We start from the raw sequence: 21,160 nt of genomic DNA, 5'->3' as shown, positions 1-21,160 counted from the left end.
ACCATTGAAATTCCCCCGTTATAGTTAGTTCAGCTAACTATAACTCGCGCGCCCGCAATACACTGCTGATGACGTCACATATTACATCACTCATGACATGGTCAGTGACATCACTCATGACATCATTGATGACATCTCAAATGACATCACTAATGACATCACTGATGACATCATCCTTGTGATAGAGTGGCAGACCTCCTTTTCCCCTAATATAACCTTTGATACACACATTCAAAAATAGAAACTACAATGTTCAAAACAATGGACATACCAATACCAGTTACAACAACCTATTCAGTAATTCTAAGATCCACATACACATCCACTCATTCACCAACAGTCCTATACAGTCACTCATACATGTACTCACTCATCATATGTACTCATACACCTATACATCCTGTTACACAATGCCACTCATCCATAGTTACTCACACACATAGTCACTCATGCTAATAAAGAATCAAACATCCATTTACTTGCATATACAGTTATACACACACCACCACACTTACTTCTACAGAAACTTACACATACTTAGTCTTTTAAACAATCACTTATAGAAACACATACTTATTCATACAGGAACTCTTTCAATCTCTCACTCTCACATATACTCACTTATATACACCAATAGTCACATATACTAGTTTAAAACATATGTAGTTACTCATAAAGACACTATTGAGACAGTCTATCACTCACTAACACACCCAAGCACACACTCATCCCCCCATACAGTCCTGCACACATGCTGTCTTCAACACATACAAACAGTGAGTCACTCATTCATGCACCTATGCACTACGTAATACCCCCCACCGAACCATACAGACACTCAGACACTCATACTGATACTCAAAAAACCAACTAATAACCTATATAGACACTCATGTAGCTACTCACCAACCCATGCAGCCACTTATACACAAAGTGAGAGACTGATACAGATATTTACACATTTAACCATTACTCACTAAGCCATGTATTCACTAAGATACACTTAATCAGTCAGTTATACAATCAATTTTTCAAAAACAAATCATCCATTTAGACACTTATATACCCATTTATTCTTCCATCGACCTTGAGATATACATATATAAAACATATGTAATTTTCAGAAAAACACACATTCACTGGATGATGTCATCAGTGATGTCATTTGAGATGTCATCAGTGATGTCATTTGAGATGTCATCAGTGATGTCATGAGTGATGTCAGTGACCATGTCATGAGTGATGTAATATGTGATGTCATCAGCAGTGCATTGCGGGCGCGCGAGTTATAGTTAGCTGAACTAACTATAACGGGGGAACTTCAATGGTTTTATACGAGTGAGAAGTCCAGCTAACTATAACGCCCCTGAAACCTATGGTTTTTTCAGTGAATATATATATATATATATATATATATATACACACACACATATATATACACGTATATATGTATATATATATTCACTGAAAAAACCATAGGTTTCACACACGTTATAGTTAGGAATTAGAATTTAAAAAACCTTGCAAATTCACTTAAAAAACCATAGGTTTCACACATGTTATAGTTAGCTGGAAATTTCACTCGTGAAAAACCATTGAAATTCCCCCGTTATAGTTAGTGCAAGCAACTATAACTCACGCGACCGCAATCCTCTGCTGATGACGTCAGATATTACATCACTGTATTTAGACACTTATTTACCCATGTCTTCTTCCATTAATTTTTAGCTATACATATATTACAAATATTTTTTTTTCAGAAAGACACATATGTCATCAGTGATGTAATATCTGACGTCATCAGCAGAGGATTGCGGTCGCGTGAGTTATAGTTGCCTGCACTAACTATAACGGGGGAATTTCAATGGTTTTTCACGAGTGAAATTTCCAGCTAACTATAACATGTGTGAAACCTATGGTTTTTTAAGTGAATTTGCAAGGTTTTTTAAATGCTAATTCCTAACTATAACGTGTGTGAAACCTATGGTTTTTTCAGTGAATTTGTACGGTTATTTAAATGCTAAGTTATGTATTTATTTTTATATTTTTTTAAGGTTTTTCACCGTGCGCGCACCGTACGCGCACCGCGCACCGTGCGTGCGACCGCACGCCCACGTTACGCAGTTTGCGGAATTTTTCCGTTTCTACCGTACGCGCACGCTACGCGTACTCCGCGATTTTTCGTAAAAAAATTAAAAGAAATTTTGGCCCTTGGGGGTCCTTCTGGGACCCCCTGACAAAGGCTAGGGGGTCAGGAACTGTCCACCCTGCCCCCTTTTCACGTTCTCCACCTTTGTTTTTCACCCCCTCAGACTGCGAGAGACAAAATGGCGGCCGACACTTCCTGGTTTCGACCGATTCGAATGTTTACTAAGATCTAACAACCAATCAGAATCGCGCTCGCGCACGGCAGCGTGCGCGTACGGTAAGTTTTACCGTACGCGCACGGAGCGTGCCTATAGATATATGCTTTTAAATGCTATTTTCTCAGGAAATACTGAACAGATTTACACCAGACCTGCAAAAGGCACATCCCTGACCTGAGGACTACCTCTCTGCCAAATTTCAAGTAATTCTGTTCAGCCGTTCGGGCTGTAGCTTGGACTAAATGTCCTATGGAAAAATGCATGGGGAAAACGCATTTTGGGACCCCCCTTTTTTCTCAGCCCCCGCTTGACGAATCCCCCCGAGACTTTTAGGGTAGGAGCGGAGCGGAGCGGAGCGCCCCACCTATTTTGAAAATTTCGCGAAGATTCGTCAATCGGCGCCAAAGTTATTCCAAATAGAATGTTGCGGATTTCCTATGGAAACACGATCCTAACTATAACTATCTACTGGCGACCACCAGTAGAAAATATGTGTGTGTGTGATTGTAATATTACAATATCCCAATTTTATTAGCAATTCATTTTAAAATTGCACTGTTCTACATTATCTGTAAGACTGTTTTAATCAATTAAATGTTGACCTTATCAATGCAGAGACCATCCTAACTTGTATTAGAAAATTGGAATGTTGGGAGATCCATTGTAGACAATTGAGTGCTCCCTGCTTCTACGGGCTGGTAAAGGCCCGCAGAGCAGCATTCCAGTGTGTTACAAAGTCCTCTAGGAGCTAGAGGGGATTTAAATCCACTCGAGCTTCGAGAAGCCTATGTTTAATTTGTTAGAACATTCTGTGCTCTAGTGGCAGAATGTTCTAATAGCCTTATAGCCCTTCGTAGCAGAGCTATACCGGCTATTAAATTCCCGTCCCTTGTTAAAGTCCCTCGCCTTCGGCTCGGGCCTTTAACGCGGGAGCGGGCCGATATTAGCCGGTATAGCCCACTACGGCGGGCTACAAGTCTATAGTGTTTCATTTGTGTTAATTACGTTTTTACAATATTTTTATGGCTGGATTCGTGGGGGAAACCAGGAGATGACTTTGTTGGTAGAGAAGCTTTAACTCCCAGAGAGCAGGAGCTCTTTTGACATGTTTAGGTCACCAGTCTGGCTGCTGTATTTTGGAAAAATTGCTGACTATAGTTTTTTTAATGTGTGGCAGGCAGAAGAAGTTAATGTAGTCACTGCAGGCGTTGAAGGGAGCTCAGACTAGTCGGGTTACTGGGAGATGAATGAGAGCGCACATCTGTACCTGATTAACTTATAACAGGATGTGGTGACTACGGATCTAATGTAATCATCAGGCTTAATTTTTGGTATTGAGAAGGTACAGTAGTTAGTTGAAGCAGGTTAGTTTCATGCAGCTGGTACCCACCCAAGATCAGGGGACAAGAAAGGCGGCTTTTATGGCTGGTAATGGTTTTCTTGCTGATTATGCATGGATATACGTATGTCTCATCAGTATAGGAGTGAAAGAGGATTCCCTAGTTTTCCAACAGTCTTCTGGGGAAGCAGTAATACATGTTGAAGAAATTGGTGAGCAGCAAGAAGTTGGAGAAACTCCAGAAAATAACACAAAGGTGATAGATGGGAAGATGCTTATCTTGAGGTGCTGCAATCAGTTTGATGGTAAGAAAGTAAGCCAGGAGAGAGGAGAGTCTCACATTCCTGCCATGCCGCAAAGTTGGTGAAGCAGTATCCCAAAAATTAAGCATCAAAGAGAGCTAAAAGTGTAGGAGTTCAAGCAGACAAGCTTACACTTTTCTGTAGAAGAGTAGACATTGGCCCAGAATTTACATAAAATAGTATAGACTTCTACTTGTCTTATTCTACAGTTCTTGTGCTAATTCCTTATCAATTGTCTTCTAAAGATACAATTGCTTTTATGATAAGGCTCTTTCTCCCAAGCTTTTTTTTAACTTGTGGTATTTTGAAATGGATCATGTTTGTAAGCTCTAGGTTCATTTCCTTGGATGTGTTCTCCAATGTGCACTTGTTCTAACAAATTTACTGCTCAGCTTACAATGTATTGCTCATAGGAAAGGTGGCATAATTTATACCTACATATAGAGGGCACATATATTTGGAGTGTCAGCAAAACTAGGAGCAGAAAAAGCAAGGAGACCTTGGAGTGACTGAAAAAATGACTCTTAGATTATTTGTTGGTGTTATTGTGCACGCAAGATGTTTTTTAACACATTCAATGTTTTATCAGGACATGAAAGTTTCTCCATTGATGCAGGCACTTCGCTGCTTCAGGGAGAACTCAAATGAACAGCATTCTCTGTTTTGCCTCACACGGTACATATATAAGTTTGTTAGTCATCAGTGCACACCCTTTAACTGAACGTCTCAGTTAGGTATTTAAAATCCAACACCCTCTTCTCAGTGATCAGAAATATAGAGTAATCTGATCATCCATAGAGAGCAAACAGTTCACACGTCTCCAATTTCACAGTATCTGAGATTTGATTCCCATTGTAAGAAGTAATAAATCATTTTTGGTCCTTATCGTACACGGTATAACTATCTTTCCTTGTAATATGATCTAGTGAGAAAATACTTCAATTTATTATTTGACAATAAATAAATCTTGACAATAAATCTTTTTAATATGTCTTTTTACCATGGGGAAATGTGGCTGACAATTTTAAAACAAATATAAAAATATATAATTCCTTAGGAACAAATAAATGCATTTCTTCATAACATGAGTTATTTGCATATTGGTGCTTCTGTTTTTTATCTTTCTGGTTATATATAAACTTTGGCTTCATTTAGAGTTGGGTGCCAAGGATAAACCTGCTGATCTGTGTAGCAGGTTGGTGTGAGCACACAGCAGGACCCATTTGTGGAATTTCCAGTGAAATTTCTGTCTGTGTGTGGACTTTATTTGTGATTTGCACATTTTCACAAATTGTGGAACTTTCTGTTACTAGCCAACTGTAAATCATGACCTTAGACAATCTGTAAAGATGTTACTGTACTTCTGCAACTCAATAAATATGTATTTAGAAAACAAATGGTTTCACAGAACTGAATCAAATCCTTCATTTGACTGCGGCATTCTTTAATCTTCACACAGAGATTAACGAGACTGTAATCTGCACCAAAGATTTGATTGAAGTGGAGATTCCGAGTGCATTCTTTCTTACGAAGAACCCCCCAATTGACGTAAGTGAAACGCATAAAGTGATAATGCTTACTACACAGGGCAAATGGGGCATTTAGTTTTATATGGACTTTTAAACATTGTATATGACTTGTATAAACAAATCAAAAGCTACACTATTATGTTTGTACTCTTTTCAGATCAATAACAGCAATGTATTGAAAATAAATTTATTTTAGGGCTTGGTTGTGAGAGGACCATGTCCTTCTGGCACATCATTCTCATAATGAAGTCATTATGGAGTAAGGTTTGGAATACAAGAACATACTGGAGGAGGGAACTGTGAAAATAACTGGCCTACATTGGTTATAAAACCAAAGTAAATTTGGAAAAACATCATTGATCATCACATTAGGCTGTGAAACAAGGCAGAATTTAATGTGAAAAGAAAAGAAAAGTTGCAAAAAGAGAATGAAAACATGTCCGCCTTGCCTTGCCTGTTTGTTATGTATGCTATCATTTATTGTTTAGTGTATATTCTTCTATCGGTGTGGCCTCATAGTGCTTTCTTTAATCCATTGAGTTTGCACATGGTTCCAGGGTTACTGGTAAAGAATGAAATCTAATTCAGGTTGTAAAGATGTGTTTAGTTGTGGAGGCAGGTTTTAGAGCAGTGGGACGTGGGGTATATTTCTCCCCAAAGGGGCACAGGGTCAGTTGTGGCTGTTAAACTGTCAATGTGGGCAGGGAGATATATGGCAGCTGTAAACAGTGGTGCCTGATGAAGTTTAACAGTGGGGCATAAATGCACAGGACAAACATTCTAAAGGAAGTGAATGAAGTGAGTGAGCTGTAATTGGATCAAGTGGGACGCAATGAGACTAGACCATGCCCGCAAACTTTTAGGGCTGAAATACGTTGAAAATTTTATGCAGGACATTGGTCATCCAGAATTTTTTATCTCACCTGACAGTATGAATCTTATTAATCGGAAGGAGTTTAAAAAAGCATGCATGACTCATCTAGAAAGAAACAGGTTAACCCTGGAGCTGAACAAACCCATGGTGGTTAAACACCAACTAATTAATACTACGTGCAATATCCAACCATGGGGCATATTATAAAGCCAGGCGATAAAATTATCGCCGTTTTAGCGGCAGAAAACTGCCGCTAAAACGGCGATAATGGGCTTGATAATATGCTCTATGGAATTCCAATTGAAGCCCATGTTAGATGTGAAGGACATCTAACATGGGCTTCAATTGGAATTCCATAGAGCATATTATCAAGCCCATTATCGCCGTTTTAGCGGCAGTTTTCTGCCGCTAAAGTGGCGATAATTTTATCGCCTGACTTGATAATATGCCCCCATTTTTGTTATACGCCCCAGGAGGATATGATAGACGAGATTTAGGTTTGGGACCTTTCATCACATGATTACTTACCCTGCCACTAACGACTGGTCAAGGGAACTTTGCCAATGTCCCTGTGACAATATCGCGTCACAAAGTACAATGCACGTGGTTCTATTCTGTACGTTTTACACTAGTGAAAGTCATAGATGGCTAGTACCACTTTTAAGACAGGGAGGATGGAGGCAATGTCGCCGGCTAGTACCACTTTTAAGACAGGGAGGATGGAGGCAATGTCGCCCTGCCTTTGTGTACTTACAGATGTTGGGTAATTGTTACTGTACTGGCTCTATGGTGGGTTTTTTAAAGAGCGTTTTGAGGACCAGGAAAGGTCTCAATAACTGAATCTTGAGAGACATAATTGGTTGTAATTAATTAGTATGAGTTAGACCGCCAAGGGAATCACAGAATGTTTACATGCATATTATGAATTTATAGGAATCTATTCACGAAAGTAGTGCACTGATGAACTATAAATGTAAAATATGACGATGTATTTTTTAATATGTTTGCTTTTATGATTTTAATGTCCAAAATCGAATAAAGTTCTTTTTTGATTTGATTTGATTTGGATCAAGTGGAAGGGGATGAAGCCCCTTCCCCCTAGAAAATGTTATAGGTATGGGGTCAAATAGTGCCTTTAAGAGCGTAATTTATACCTAAATAGGTTAAACAAAACCTTAGGTTCTGAAGGAGCACTTGTTAAATAGTCCAGTACTTTCATTGTGTTCTAAGCAGGCTTGGCCGTCACCATGATTATTAGGTTTTCATCCTCCCCAAGAAACGTGACAAAATGATGACAAAAGTGCTTTTTTCCAGTACAATTTCACACAAAAATCCTAAGGGGATTAGAAGCATGTAAAAACGTGGGTATCCCCTATATGTTTTCAAAATGTATCTTGCATTCTCCTTCATTTCTATATTATTCTTTATTTGTTTTACCCTGTGCGTTCAATACTTTAGGACTGAACATTTAAATGGAAGGGCATGGTGAAATATCTAAAAGTTACATAAAACTCACAATATAAAGCCTTAGAGAGTGTACAGAGACACACACAGACCCTAAAGGATCATACAGCACAGCCACTCCTCCCAATCTTACACACTCAGATTTCAAACAACAATAATCCTAGTCATTATATCTTTTTTCTTTATTTTGTAACTTTATTTTGCATTTTACAATTAAAACAAAACATCATGTGTACAGCATACAGTATGACATCTTCCTTTTTTTTAGCTTAGTTTGCGGCATTGAAGGTCAAATGATAACAGCAGGGGTACAGAATCATTCTTACATACGGTACATATTGGAACGGAGCATGGTTTAGGCCATATAAGCATTAGTCCTAAACTTAGCATTTATTCTCCTTGGCCTCCGTTTTCTCGTTGGTTTTCCTCATCTGTCCCCCCCTCCCCAGTTTCTGATGCACTGTGTTCGGACTCACTCCCCATTGTTAGCCCAGTATTGCACATTTCCCGCCATTCCATCAAATCTGATTGTAATTTTTCATCTATACGTGTGAGCTTCATGTGTTTCTCCTCTACTAATGCCCATTCCTGAACGTACAAAAGGAAAAAGCACAGAGAGGCAACACAAATATTAACAAGCATTGGCATAGCCAATACGTCTCGCCTTTGGGACCTAATAAGTGTTTAGCCATGCAACAGTTGATGTTGTTGCACCAAGGATATTGTGCTGGATAACTAAGCACTTATAAGGTCCCAAAGGCGAGACCTACTGGCTATGCCAATGCATGTGTTTACGTGTTTTTGCGTGTATCCGTTTGAGCGAAATGACAGGTGGCATTTTGGAAGGTTCTGTGAAACAGCGTCATTCTAAGATACGCTAAAAAAGTAACTTATGCCGCTAGAACGAAAAACTCGTAGCAGATATATTACAGGACCAGCCTGTGGAATATTCAGCCTGTGCATTACTGTAGAGGAGCGAATTAAGAATAAATAAAACTAGAAGTCTAAAATCGGTCAATATTATAAAAAGCACAAGTGGCCAGGGAAGACGAACCTCGCATTTATTTCACATCTGCCCAGCCTTCCCTTACATCCAGTTGAAGATGCGTCAGAGCCGAGGAGCCGAGCCTCGGCAGGGAATGAACACAATGAGGCAGCTTTCTTCTTGAATATTGCACATGTTCAGAGCTGCAGCTGGCAGCTTTGTCTCACAGAGTGCATTCGTGAACACCAGGCGCGTATATTCCATGATGAATTACTCCGATGCCTCGGCTTCAATAGAGTCACTGCGAGCATTAAGAAGCGGCAGTTGCTAATCAACAAATGCAGCAAACCAACTGTGAGCCACCTGCTGACAGCATACGAGGGCGCGTGTAAAGCGAGCACAACAATTCAGAGAAACGCGTTGACTGAGTGACTTCAGTGCCCCCTGCCGGCATCTGGATAATCCGCAAGCGAGGACATCGAATTATTCCGGCAAGGCCAACTCAGTTTTACGTTCTTTCGACTACAATATCCTCAAATTAGCTTATAGTACAGTTGTTGTACGGTGCACAGAATCGACACAAGCAATGAAAATAAGTGGGACATAAAAACATATTAGCAAAGCAAATAGGTTTGTCGGGCTCACTCAAGCGCTGACCAAACAAGCATTGGCCGCGTGACGCGGGCGGAAAAAGTGAAAGCTCCAGATGACGCCTCGGGCGCTGAAAGCTGCCGGCTGCGCGTTTGCACGCTCGCGTGAACGCAAGCGCTAGGCCGTGTGGCAGCACTTTGAAAACCCGTACACTAAATGTCTCGGCCAGACCAGTGCAAGCGCTGGATCAGGCAAGACCTAAAAAGCACAAATACAAGCAAGAAAATCTATCTGGAATCTTCAGTGATGTTTTATCAAATCATTTAATGAATACTTGAACCACAAATGACGTAGTGCAGTGCAAATGCAGCCAACACGTTTCACCCTGAATAGGGCTTCCTCAGGGCAGTAGTCAAAAGTACTGCAATCTGAAAAGTATTCAGGAATGTACCCAGATTGTTGTAAAGTCCGTGAAAACTCAAATCGATGAAATTAAATTCCAGAATTTAAAGCCAAATCCAGTTCCTGATCATTGGATTCAAACAGACTGTCAAATGTTCACTGTGATAGGTGAAGCATCTATGATTTCAGCATCTTAGTATAAAGTGCTTAATAAGCTTTCGAAGGACGCGGTATCTCTCAACCACCCGCCAAACAATAAAGACGCGTTGGCTGCATTTGCACTGCACTACTTTGTTTGTGGTTCAAGCATCCATTAAAGGATTTGATAAAATATCACTGAAGAGTCTGGATAGATTTTCTTGCTTTGCATTTGTGCTTTTTAATATTTGTGTTGCCTCTCTGTGCTTTTTCCTTCTGTATCATATTGGTGTGGTTCATTGGCAGTGGACCAAGGAGCTGGGCAACAGTGACCCTGTGTATTTAAAAACAGTGTATAGCTAGGTAGTGCGGCGTTAATCATCCCTTGCTGCCATTTCTCTTCTTTCTACCATTCCGAACCTCCTTGAGCCAGACTGACACCTCCGGGCCCCTCTGCCCCATCCATGCAATGGCCACTCTACGTCTGGCAAGTACTAGCATTAATTGCAGGAATTTGTAGGGTAATTTGCGTTTTTTGGGCTTCTGTACGTGGGCTAGTAGGCATTGCAATGGTTCTTTCCTAAGCGGAAGGCCTGAAACCTCCCTTACCCGATGAACCACCCCCATCCAGAACTAACTCACCACCAAACATTCCCATGCCAGGTGTATAAAGTCTGCATTTTCCGTGGCGCAGCTCGGACATCTGCTATCTCTGTCGTGGGAGATGCGTTTTAACTTTGCCGGCGCCAGGTACGTGCGGTGTAAAAAAAATTAATGTATTAGTTTAAATCTGCCATTGCAGAAGACAGTGTGTGTGAGAGCGCCGATAGACGCCCACTGCCTCTCTTCTATCTGCAAACTGAGGTCTCTCTCCCAGGCTGCCCTGGAGGGCTGCGTTGGGGGCGTGGAGTCTTGCTTCATGGCTTCATATAGGAGGGAGACCATTCTATGACCAGCGCCGCATGTGAGTAGGATATCTAAGGCATGTGTCGGTTGGGGAATGTCTGGCTATTGTAGCCAGGTGATTTTAACTACCTCCTGCATTCCTCTGTAGTGTAGGTAATGCCCCTGCCCTAGATTAAAACACTCCCTGGCCTGTTCATAGGATATGAAGGTTTTGTTCGGGAATAGGTCGGCAAGGACCTCACAGCCGCAATCTCTCCACGTCTGAAAAGACATGTGGGTTCCCATCTCTCTAATGTCATTATATCTTTAATAATTGTAGTTGATGGAATGCCTCCACCAGTTATGAAGTAACAGTAACAGCAGAAATGGCCCTCTTGCACCAAGGTAGAAACATCAGCAGTAAATCTCCTGAAGTTGGCATGAATGGCAATCACTTCATCCTGAAACATTAGCTTGCTAGTTTAAGGGAATATACACACTTTGCAGTGGAATACAAGTTTTTCATTTTAGATAAATAAGCTCAAATTTACAAAACAAAACCATGTATTTTCATGTTAAAATGTGATGATGTCCTGAAATATACTAGCTTTGTAGTGTTTACTGCATATAAGATTGATCCTGAAATGTCAGTGTGTTACACTGTGTGCCTTACATGCATATATGGCATCGTCACATGAAAAGAATTCAAGGTATATGCCGGGTATTTCCACCTCTTTTATTTCAAGGGTCGGCTCAGTCATGCCGTTGATGTCGACAATATGCCAGAAATGTACATCATTCTGCTAGGGAAAGAATTATGTCACTGCAAACACTATTATTCTATCATAGTCCACAATAAGGCAAAAATACCACCATTAGGCCATAAAAAGATGGAGGGCACCATCATGCCATGACTCCCCCAGCATGGCAGAAATTAACACCATTATGCCTTGGAAGGCATTTTATCAGGTGTGGGCAGCAATATCTCATGAATGCCCATACTATGCCAAAAACTTCCACCATTATTCTAGAGCAAGCATTATTACAAGAGTGGTCACCATCATTCCATGGATGCCAACAATATGCCACAAGTTACCTGTTTATGCTGAAGGGGGTACCATCATTTCTTGGATGCCATCAATATGACAAAAATTACCACTATTATGCCATGGGTGCCATCTGCAACCCAGGCATTGTACCACTGACAGGTAGTGGTAGTGTTCAGGTCTTGTGTCAGTTGCAACTGATGCAAGATATTGCAGGTTTGAGAGTATGTGGGATTGAATACAGTGACACAGAGTGAAAAGTATGGTATCCACATTGTATGTTCAACAATGGAACCTGGGAACAAGGTGCAAGATAGTTCCTCAGAGACCAAGTACCGCAATATCACATGAAGGATCAAATATTGTTCGGCTAACTGCAGGATGCCTCTCACTCAGCTGTCAATACTGTGAGGCATTGATGCATAGTCTAGGGGAAATGGTCTCTGATTGAGAGATCTCTCCTTCCCAGATTTGAAGGTGTCTTCTGCAGAGATTGGAGAGATGTGCTGCATAGACAAGAAGTCTCCTGAACTGACTAGGAAAGGTCTTCTGCACAGACTGAGAGGAAGCTCTTGCACAGTATGAGAGATTTTCTACGCTTATTGGTGGTGGACTTTCGCACAGACCAAGAAACACCATCCTTATAGCCTGGGAGTAATCTCCGGCTCAGACAAGAACAACTTTTTTGCACAGACAGTAGATTATTTATGAAGAGATTTCTATTATGTTTCCTACTCAGATTTGGAGACATCTCCAGATTTGGAGACCCAAAGGTTTATCCTGCACAGACTGGAAGAAAACATATGCAAAGTTTGGGAAATATATCTTTTACAAAGCAAAACTTTTACAAAGTAGAAGAGATCACCTTCATATACCTTAAAGGATCACCTGCGCATATGGAGAGAGGTCTCTAGCAGAGACTCAGAGAGATTTTCTCCTAAGTATGGGAGGGGTGTCCTCCAAAAACTAGGACAGGACTCTGCACCGGCATAGGCTAGAGGAGGTAACCTGCAAACACAGAAATGGATCTTCTTCAAAGACTGGACGACTGCTCCTACACAGATTGGCAGTTGTCTCATGCACAGACTAGGAGGGAACTCCTGTACAAAGTGGAAATAGACTCTTTCACAAACTGAAAGGGGTCTATTGCAACTACTGGGAGGGGTCTTGTGCACAGGCAGGAAGTTGACTCATGTACAAAATGGGAAAGGTCTTCCACACAAACTAGAAATGATCCATTTTACAGCTGGTAAGAGGAATACTGTATACATAGGGAGTGTCCTAGTGGGCAGAGAAGTAAACGTCTCTCGTAAATACTGGAAGTAGATACATGATACAAGATACGCATACTGACTGCATAAAAGATTTCTTGAAAACAATTTCCTCCATACGTCCTGCAGCCTAGAGGCCCTGTGTGCCCCACCTGACGTCAGTTGCCTTCTGCTCTATTTTTAAGGTGCTCAGCATACACACAGAGTATTTCCCTTTCCTTGGAATGATGGACCTTCCGGAACTACTTGCACACACAGTGGGCCCTAAGTTGAATGCATTAAGCCAAGTTAGGTTCATCTTGTTTCACCAGCACCAGCATAAGGAGATGGCAAGTGAAGAAACACTTCCACATGGATGTGGCTAGCAAGAGGGGCATGAAACTGTGGGATGGTGCGCTCCTATATGGAGTCCTGGAATGCAGGAGGTATAAGGGGCATGGAGATGAGGTATTGTGCACCTTACTAAAAGGGGCACTAGAGAACAAGGTGGAAGAGGTAGAAGGGTCATAAAACTGTAAATAAACACTTCACACAGAGACCTGAAGGACAAAAAATACAAAGGGCAAGGATCCAGGAGGTCACACATTTACAGGGAAGGCAGGGGGCAGGTGAAGGGGCAGGGAGGGAGTGCATACTTCATTAAAAAAGACTGGGAAGCATTGGGTTTAGGATGCTGAGTAGAGTATGACAGAGAAAAGGGGCAAAGAGGGGAAGCTTTTACGAGGGAGACTGGAGGGCTGCAAAAGGCCAGGAGCCAGGTGAAGATGCTGAGAAGAAGGCACCAGGGGCAGAAAGCTAAAGATATTCATTAGGGGCAGGAGAAAAAATAGGTTACGTAGAAGGAGGGGGGCTGATTATAGTCTAGTGGAGCCCTCATCGATCAAGGTTGGTATCCTGAAATCTCTCTAATCCGATCACCTTTATTCATTAGTAAAATTTTAATTGAGAATGCTCATTAACTTTAAGTGGAGAAATCATGATAACTGGATCAAATTTAGTTAATATATTTTAGTTTATCAAATCTTTTAGAAGAATACGTGCATCAAATAGGAAATAAAACATTTAGTAATCAGGTCAAATACCCAAAGCTCACAAGTTCAGGAAAGGATGTAAAATGACAGTTTTAGTGGTCCCAAAAGGGAGGGACCACTGAGCGCATGCAGCCTATGCGTTAATTAGGAAAGGAAGCCAATTCAGTTTGCATCGAAAAGTTCTGCAAATCTCATCAGTCAGTTCGTAATTTGCCTGCACGCAGAGCAGCAGCTATCCATCACCACCATCAGCTGCACAAGAGTATCTCTCCAAAAATTAAATCCCCTGAAACTTTCTCATCAGGCAATATTATATTCTTACGATTTCTGGGATGTCACCTCCTGGTGTCACCTCATTCGATCAGATCACTCAGTTCATTGGTCAGTTCATGTGGAATGTCGATCGGGTGACATAAAGAAGACACAAAGTGCGGAGGAAATAGGTGGAACCATTACACCATCCTTAAGTCATCACGTTATTTGAAATGTTAAACAATGCCCCTTTAGCTAGAGCTTGTAGTAGAATTTTGAAAGGGCAGATTCCCAGGCAGCTGTCCTGAAAGTAGTAACATAAATGTAAAAAAAATCTTTATACCATACATGATACTCTCAAGAGGGGAAAGAACTTGATACAGTCAACTGTTACATGAAGTGATTTTCTCAAACTCAGCGTGTTTTGCAATTTGGCCTATGTTAGCTTAGGCTAATTTAACACAGAATATATACCATAAATTTACAAAAAGCATATAGAAGTAAAAGTTCTAGTATAATTTCTGATGCACTTGATAACATTTTTGTATGGTCAAAATGAATTCAAGTAGAAATAGGGTACTACTTCATTTTAAAAGTATCAACATATAAATGCACTTAAAAATAGAGATAAACATTTTTGTTTCAAGCAATTATTATTAGCAAATGTGCAAAGAACATTCTCTCAATCAATCAATCAATCACATGTTTGTTAAGCGTGACAACTCAACCGTAAGGGTCTCAAGGCACTGGAGAGGAGGGGAGGTGCAGGTTCCAGTCCATCAAGGAGGGGGTCTGTCGAAGAGGCAATTTTGGAGGTTTCTCGTGGAGATGGTGTGAGAAGTTAGCCTGGTATATGCTGTCCACTAGTTATAGTGGGCACCTTGTACCAGTCCAAACAACCCTTAATGATGAATAGGTTTAAGACAACCTTTATTGAACGCTATCCTAGTGGTAGCTATGGAGAGAAGCCTTCAGGCTAAGTCTTGAAGGAGTGTAAAGCAGCTTGGTTTACCAGATTATAACCTCTTGAATAACTAAATGAAAGGAGAACGACACAAGGTATATATATAAAATATATGTATTTATTTCTAAACACTCTCTTCTAACCTCTTTATGAAGTTAGAGAGCAAGGCACACAATAATACAGTTATTAAACGACAGTAAATAGCACAATATACAATGGGCCCCAGGGGGAGACCAAACCATATATTAAGAAAGTGTTATAAGAACCACGACTTGACCAGACACAGTGCTTAGAGCACGTAGAATTGCTGGGACCCCAAGGAACCACCCAAGGCAGTGACACAGGAGACCCACGGGGGACGTGTGCAGTGTGAGAACACAGCCGCGAGCCCAGTACAATTCAATAGAAAAGTCGCGGTTGGAATTTTAAAGAATAAGGACACTTAGAAGAGGACTTTGAGCATACCCCTTTAGACCTAGAGGATTCTAGGGCCAGCACCCACGGGAACACCGGAGTACTCGTGTTACCTCACCCAGGGAAGCCGGGTGCATAGGTGTCAAATGGTGTCGGGAATTGTCGTTGATTTCAATGGCGATGTGCTGCAAAGTGCTGCTGCTGTGGAGAGGAGAAATGTCCGGTGTGATCCAAGCCTGGATCGAAGATGTGAAGAACCTGAAAGCAGAGGGGACAGAGTCTGGGTCACTTATCAGTGACCAGGGGCACGATAGACGAATGCCCACCGATGTCGGGTGTTTCAGGTGCGAAGAGTTGAAGCTTGACTCCACTGCCACGGGGACCAGGAGGCTTCGACGATGATCACAGTCCGCAGCTGAGCTGTCCCACAAACGATGTCGAGTGCTGGGGGTCAGTTTTCGGATTGGAGACCAAAAAGACTTGGCAACTGCAACCCATGCGGTGAGAAGAAAATGGCTTCCGTGTGGACCAGCAAGATCCTGTGGACTCCCCAAGCGATGGAGAGTCAGGGCATGTCTGGAGCAACCAGGAAAGCCCATTGAAAGTAAAAGTACCCTTCTCAGGGACCCACAAGTTGAGAGACAAGGGATCGCGAAGGGACCTCAAGAGGAATCACTATATACCAGCGCACGGGTCACTCGAGGAGTGTAGGCCATCAATCTTTGGTGGAATCACTGCTCGGGTACTGGACTACAAGTAGCCCAAAGCACTGCCTCAGGGTTTGCCAAGAAGCATATGCTGCTGCAAATGGTTACGGTGTCCAAAGGATTCGGGTTGCACAGTCCCCACGAGGGCTTTGGATCTCAGAGTTGCTGAGGGCATGGATCAGCCTTGAGGAAGCTTGGAAACCTACCTCCACTGTTGCAAAATCATCGGTGTCCTTCGGGAGCAGTGTCGATGCAAACCGGACAGATGCGTCTTTGGTGCCTGACTTGCAGGGGAGTAACTCCTTTACTCCAAGGGAGATTCTTCGGTCATCCAACGTCGTTTAGCTAGTAGAAGTTCTGGGATTCTGTAGCAGAGTTTCGTCCAGGTAAATCTAAAGTCTTGTAGTCAGGGGTTCCTACTTTATACCCGAGGAAGGGGTGGACAAACTCTGGGGATCCACCTGTGGGAGGGTCAGAAAAGAGGGGTGGCTACACCCATTTCCTTTGTCCAGTTTCACACCAGAGCAGGGGCTGGTAGCCCCTGCAACCGTTTTGAGCTGAACTATGCACAGGGACACCAAATGTGCCCCCAGTGCAGACATCAAAGCACTCTTGGAGTGCTCCCACCCAGCCCCAATACACTAAAGCCTCTCTGGGAGGTGGTTACACCTCCCTGTGACAGGAAACCTATTGTCCTGGCCTCCCCTGCCGGTGTTTTGTCCAGCAGCAGGAGGGCAGACTCTTGTCTGTGGCTGGCAGCATCTATTTTGTGATGCCAGGGTCTGTTAAGCTGGTACCGGGTATACCGGTGCTGTCATGTTTCTCCCTCTAGTAGGGTGGAATCATACCTCCCACACCAGTTACTGGAGTGGGGGTATGATTCCAAGATGTTTGACACCAAACACAACATGTTTCCATGCAGCCATTCCAAAGTTAGCATTTACCGCAAGGTTATAATGCACTTAAGAGTATATGGTTTGGCTGCATCACAAACAACCCCGGAATAAAGGTTCCAAAAGCTGCAGAGGGGCTCTGCTCATGCATGGGAACCCTCTCACATGAAACCCAGCACCCTGCCTTCAGGATTGTTAAGGCCTGCCATAGGGGTGACTGATAGGTTTACATGTGCAGTGATATGCAGAGATATAGGTAACCTATATCTCAGTAAGGGGTGCATACACCACCTTACACAGGCTGCTGTAGCAGACCTGTTGTTTCATTTTAAATGGCTTCTCAGGGGTGGCACAATACATGCTGCAAACCCTGGTAGGCCTCTTGGGTACCTATGCCCTGGGTACATAGTATAACAAATACTAGGGACTTATAAGGGTACCCCAGGATCTAATCTGGAGTGTACCTAAGGTACATGCAATCAATTTAGAGAGGAAGCAGCTAGGCTGCGACCCTGAACAGCAGGGTCCCAGCCAGACTAAAGTCGAAAAACAGTGAAACATCAGCAAGAAGTGGAGGTAACCATAAGAAGCAGATCCTACTCTCCTACAGAGAGGGAGTGATGTTGTCTGTCTGAAGTGGAGTGGAGTGGTAGGGCGTTCCAGGCTCTGGCCACGAGGAAGGAGAAGGAGCGGCCTCCTGAGCTGGTCTTTCTGGCGTGGGGGACCACGGGGTAGGAGAGCTGGGCTGATCGTAGGGTCCTTTGATGCATGTGGAATTTGAGTCAACTACTCAGGTATGCTGGTCCCGTGTTGTAGAGGGCTTTGTGTGCGTGGGTGAGGATCTTGAAGGTGATTCTAGTCTCGATGGGGAGCCAGTGGAGTGTGCGCACGTGCTGGGAGATATGGCAGTGTCTTGGCAGGTTGAGGACCAGTCTTGGGGTGGTGTTCTGGATGTTTTGTAGCTTGCGGGTGAGGTTTTTAGGTCTTGCCTGAGCCAGCGCTTTAGCGCTGCTCTCGCGAGAGCTTTAGTAAACGGGGGGGATTTGGAAGTGCAAACTAGTGCTTTCAGGCCTCCACATACAGTGCATGTGGGCCGGGCGCGCGCACCATTTGGCAGCCTGCGTGATCATTTCGCGGCCGCTTTGATGTTCTCAGTGAGCCGCGCGGCCACTGAGAACATCAAAGCGGCTGCGAAAGTGCTCACCATTTGCCAGCCTGCGTGCCTCTCTCCCCTACCCCCTCCCTTATCCCACTTCCTTATAGCGCGAGGAGCTGTCTATCCCTAGCGCGCGCTTCAACGTTCCTCCCCCACCACAGAGTGCGACTCGCGGCCGCGCGTCTTCCACAACTCCCGGGCTTGTTCTAGTACCCGTGCATATTTTTCTCTGCTCCATCCCTCTAAGTACCCCCATCCCTTCTGCGGCCACTGCTGCTGTGTGGAAGGGTATATATGTTTATAAACTGCTACTTTACCAATAATCTAGTCTTAGTAACAGTCGCAATAAACTAACCACCGAGACCTGGACTGAATATAAACTGAATAAAACATATTGTCTGTGATCACTAACTGACACTCAGCAGCATCATCACAGGTACACTGTATGGAACAGCAGACCATGCTTTCTTCACACATACATGAGGCACACCACATGCCTGAGTTGTGCACGCTTTGTTTGGAGGCAGAACAGGTACAATACACCCAGCTGTGCCAAGAGTCAAACGGAACAGTTTCAGCCCAGCAGATGCAAAATCCTCTCCCAACTCAGAACAAACTTAGAAAGGGTAACAGTCAAAGCTTCTCTTACATGAAAATATGCATGTCACTGTCACAGACATCTAGAGTAAAACTGTTAATGATGCAGAGACTCGAATCCCGTTCCCAACGTCCAAAGTCGGCAGCTCCGGAGGTTACTCCAGTCTCTCTCCTGCTAGACATCAGTGTGTTTGGCTGCAACTTTCATATTGTTTTCCGCCCTCGCTTAAAGCGAGCTGTCGATGGAAAAGCCTGCTTCCGGGGCTGGCCTTGATTATCCTTCCAGCGCCATGCAGCCAATCTATCTTTTTACCTCCACCCAGGCCTACTCCCCCCGCCGATATCCTGCTGTCCATACTAGGTGCCTTCATAGCAACATAGCGGTAGCTTAAGTCGAGAGCTCCCGTAGGCGGGAGGGTTCGAGGCTCACCGCAATCCAGGGCAGCTCCCATGTGCGGGGGGCGCCCCGAGACCACAGAGGCTGCTCTCACCTCCAGGTTGTGCCGTCAGAGACCGCACAGATCGCTCTTGACTTTAAGAAAGCCCCATCGCTGTTAGGAGACCCGCAAATTCACCCCACAAGCCTCTGGTGGTTCGGAGGGTTTGTGAAGGTGGTGCGTTTACTCACAAGGTAATGACTTTCACTCGCACCGCAACTGCACATTTTTACAGTTTGCGATATCTTTTGTAGCACCAGTCACCTTAACTGGAGTTAATTTCAGCCACAGCTCCTGCCTCCTAGGGGCATGGATATTTAATTCATTCAGGTACCGCCGCCAGCGGTGAGTTGTGTAATGTTGCAATCTTCGCGTTGCGGAGCAATAATTTTCTAGCAGTTTAACTCGCCATCTTTGTTTATGCAACAGCTTCTGCCTTTATTAGGCACAGCTGTTTTGACCATTACGGTTGCAGTGGCTTATTTAAGCAGGACCCACGGAGCCTACTTCTTTTTGTGCACTAGTTTTCACTTTGTGCCCGTGTGAATTGCTGGTGCCGAGGCATTTTACTACTCCACTGCCTAGAGGTGATATGGAACTGATTTCTTCGCATGCAGTGATCATTAAAGAGGGGCATCAAATTATTTCCGTCGGGCTGCTAGAGCCACGGCAACGCTGAGCCGAGCTGGTGTGCTGCAACCCGCACCGCCTCAGCTGGCTCAACCCTTGACACTAACCCTTTAACAAGCATTGGCATAGCCGATAGGTCTCGCCTTTGGGACCTTATAAGTGTTTAGCCATGCAACAGTTGCATAACTAAATACTTATAAGGTCCCTAAAGCGAGACCTATTGGCTATGCCAATGCTTGTTGTTTATTCCGGCGTAGAGTGCATTGCCGTAGTCGAGTCTGCTGGTGACGAGGGTGTGAGTGACGGTCTTTCTGTGCTCGAGGGGGATCCATTTGAAGGTCTTGCCTAGGGGGCAGAGGGTTTGGAAGCAGGAGGATGCAACAGAGTTGATCTGGCGGTCAATTTTGAGTTCGGAGTCCAGAATGATTCCAAGGTTGCGTGCGTGGGTCGTGGGGGTGTGTGGGCTTCCGCGGGCGGGGGGCCACCAAATGTCGTTCCAGGCATCGGGGTGTGGGCCCATGATGAGTACTTCTGTTTTGACGGTGTTGAGTTGTAGGTAGCTGCTTTTCATCCATTTGGCAACAGCTTCCATGCCTTCTTGAAAGTTGTGTTTGGCTGTGTTGGGTTCGTTGGATAGGGAGAGGATGAGTGTTGCCTGCGTATGAAACAATGTTGAGTCCATGGGTTCTGACGATGGGGGTGAGCGGACCCATGTAGATGTTGAAGAGCGTGGGGCTGAGGGAGGACCTCTGGGGGACTCCTCAGGTGGTTGGTGTAGGGTCCGAGAGGAAAGGAGGTAGTGTGACCCGCTGCGTTCTGCCGGAGAGGAAAGAGTGGATCTAGTCGAGGGCCTTGTTCCGGATTCCTACTTCGTGGAGTCTGCGTGT

At 43.6% G+C, this 21,160-nt stretch overlaps 1 protein-coding gene across 1 annotated transcript in view; it reads left to right on the top strand.

Moving 5' to 3' along the window:
* Positions 1-21,160, top strand: part of LOC146821350 (alpha-tectorin-like) — a 289,031-nt gene that overhangs the window by 75,052 nt on the left and 192,819 nt on the right. Inside the window, exon 2 of the mRNA XM_085609343.1 lies at positions 5,467-5,555. Coding sequence (XP_085465469.1) covers positions 5,467-5,555 — 89 coding nt within the window. The remainder of the gene's footprint in view (positions 1-5,466; positions 5,556-21,160) is intronic.

The sequence above is a fragment of the Triturus cristatus genome, chromosome 6, assembly GCF_964204655.1.
Source record: "Triturus cristatus chromosome 6, aTriCri1.1, whole genome shotgun sequence".
NCBI classification, from domain to species: domain Eukaryota; kingdom Metazoa; phylum Chordata; class Amphibia; order Caudata; family Salamandridae; genus Triturus; species Triturus cristatus.
The sequence above is the reverse complement of the archived record's forward strand: the minus strand, read 5'-3'. Positions and strand labels throughout refer to the sequence as shown.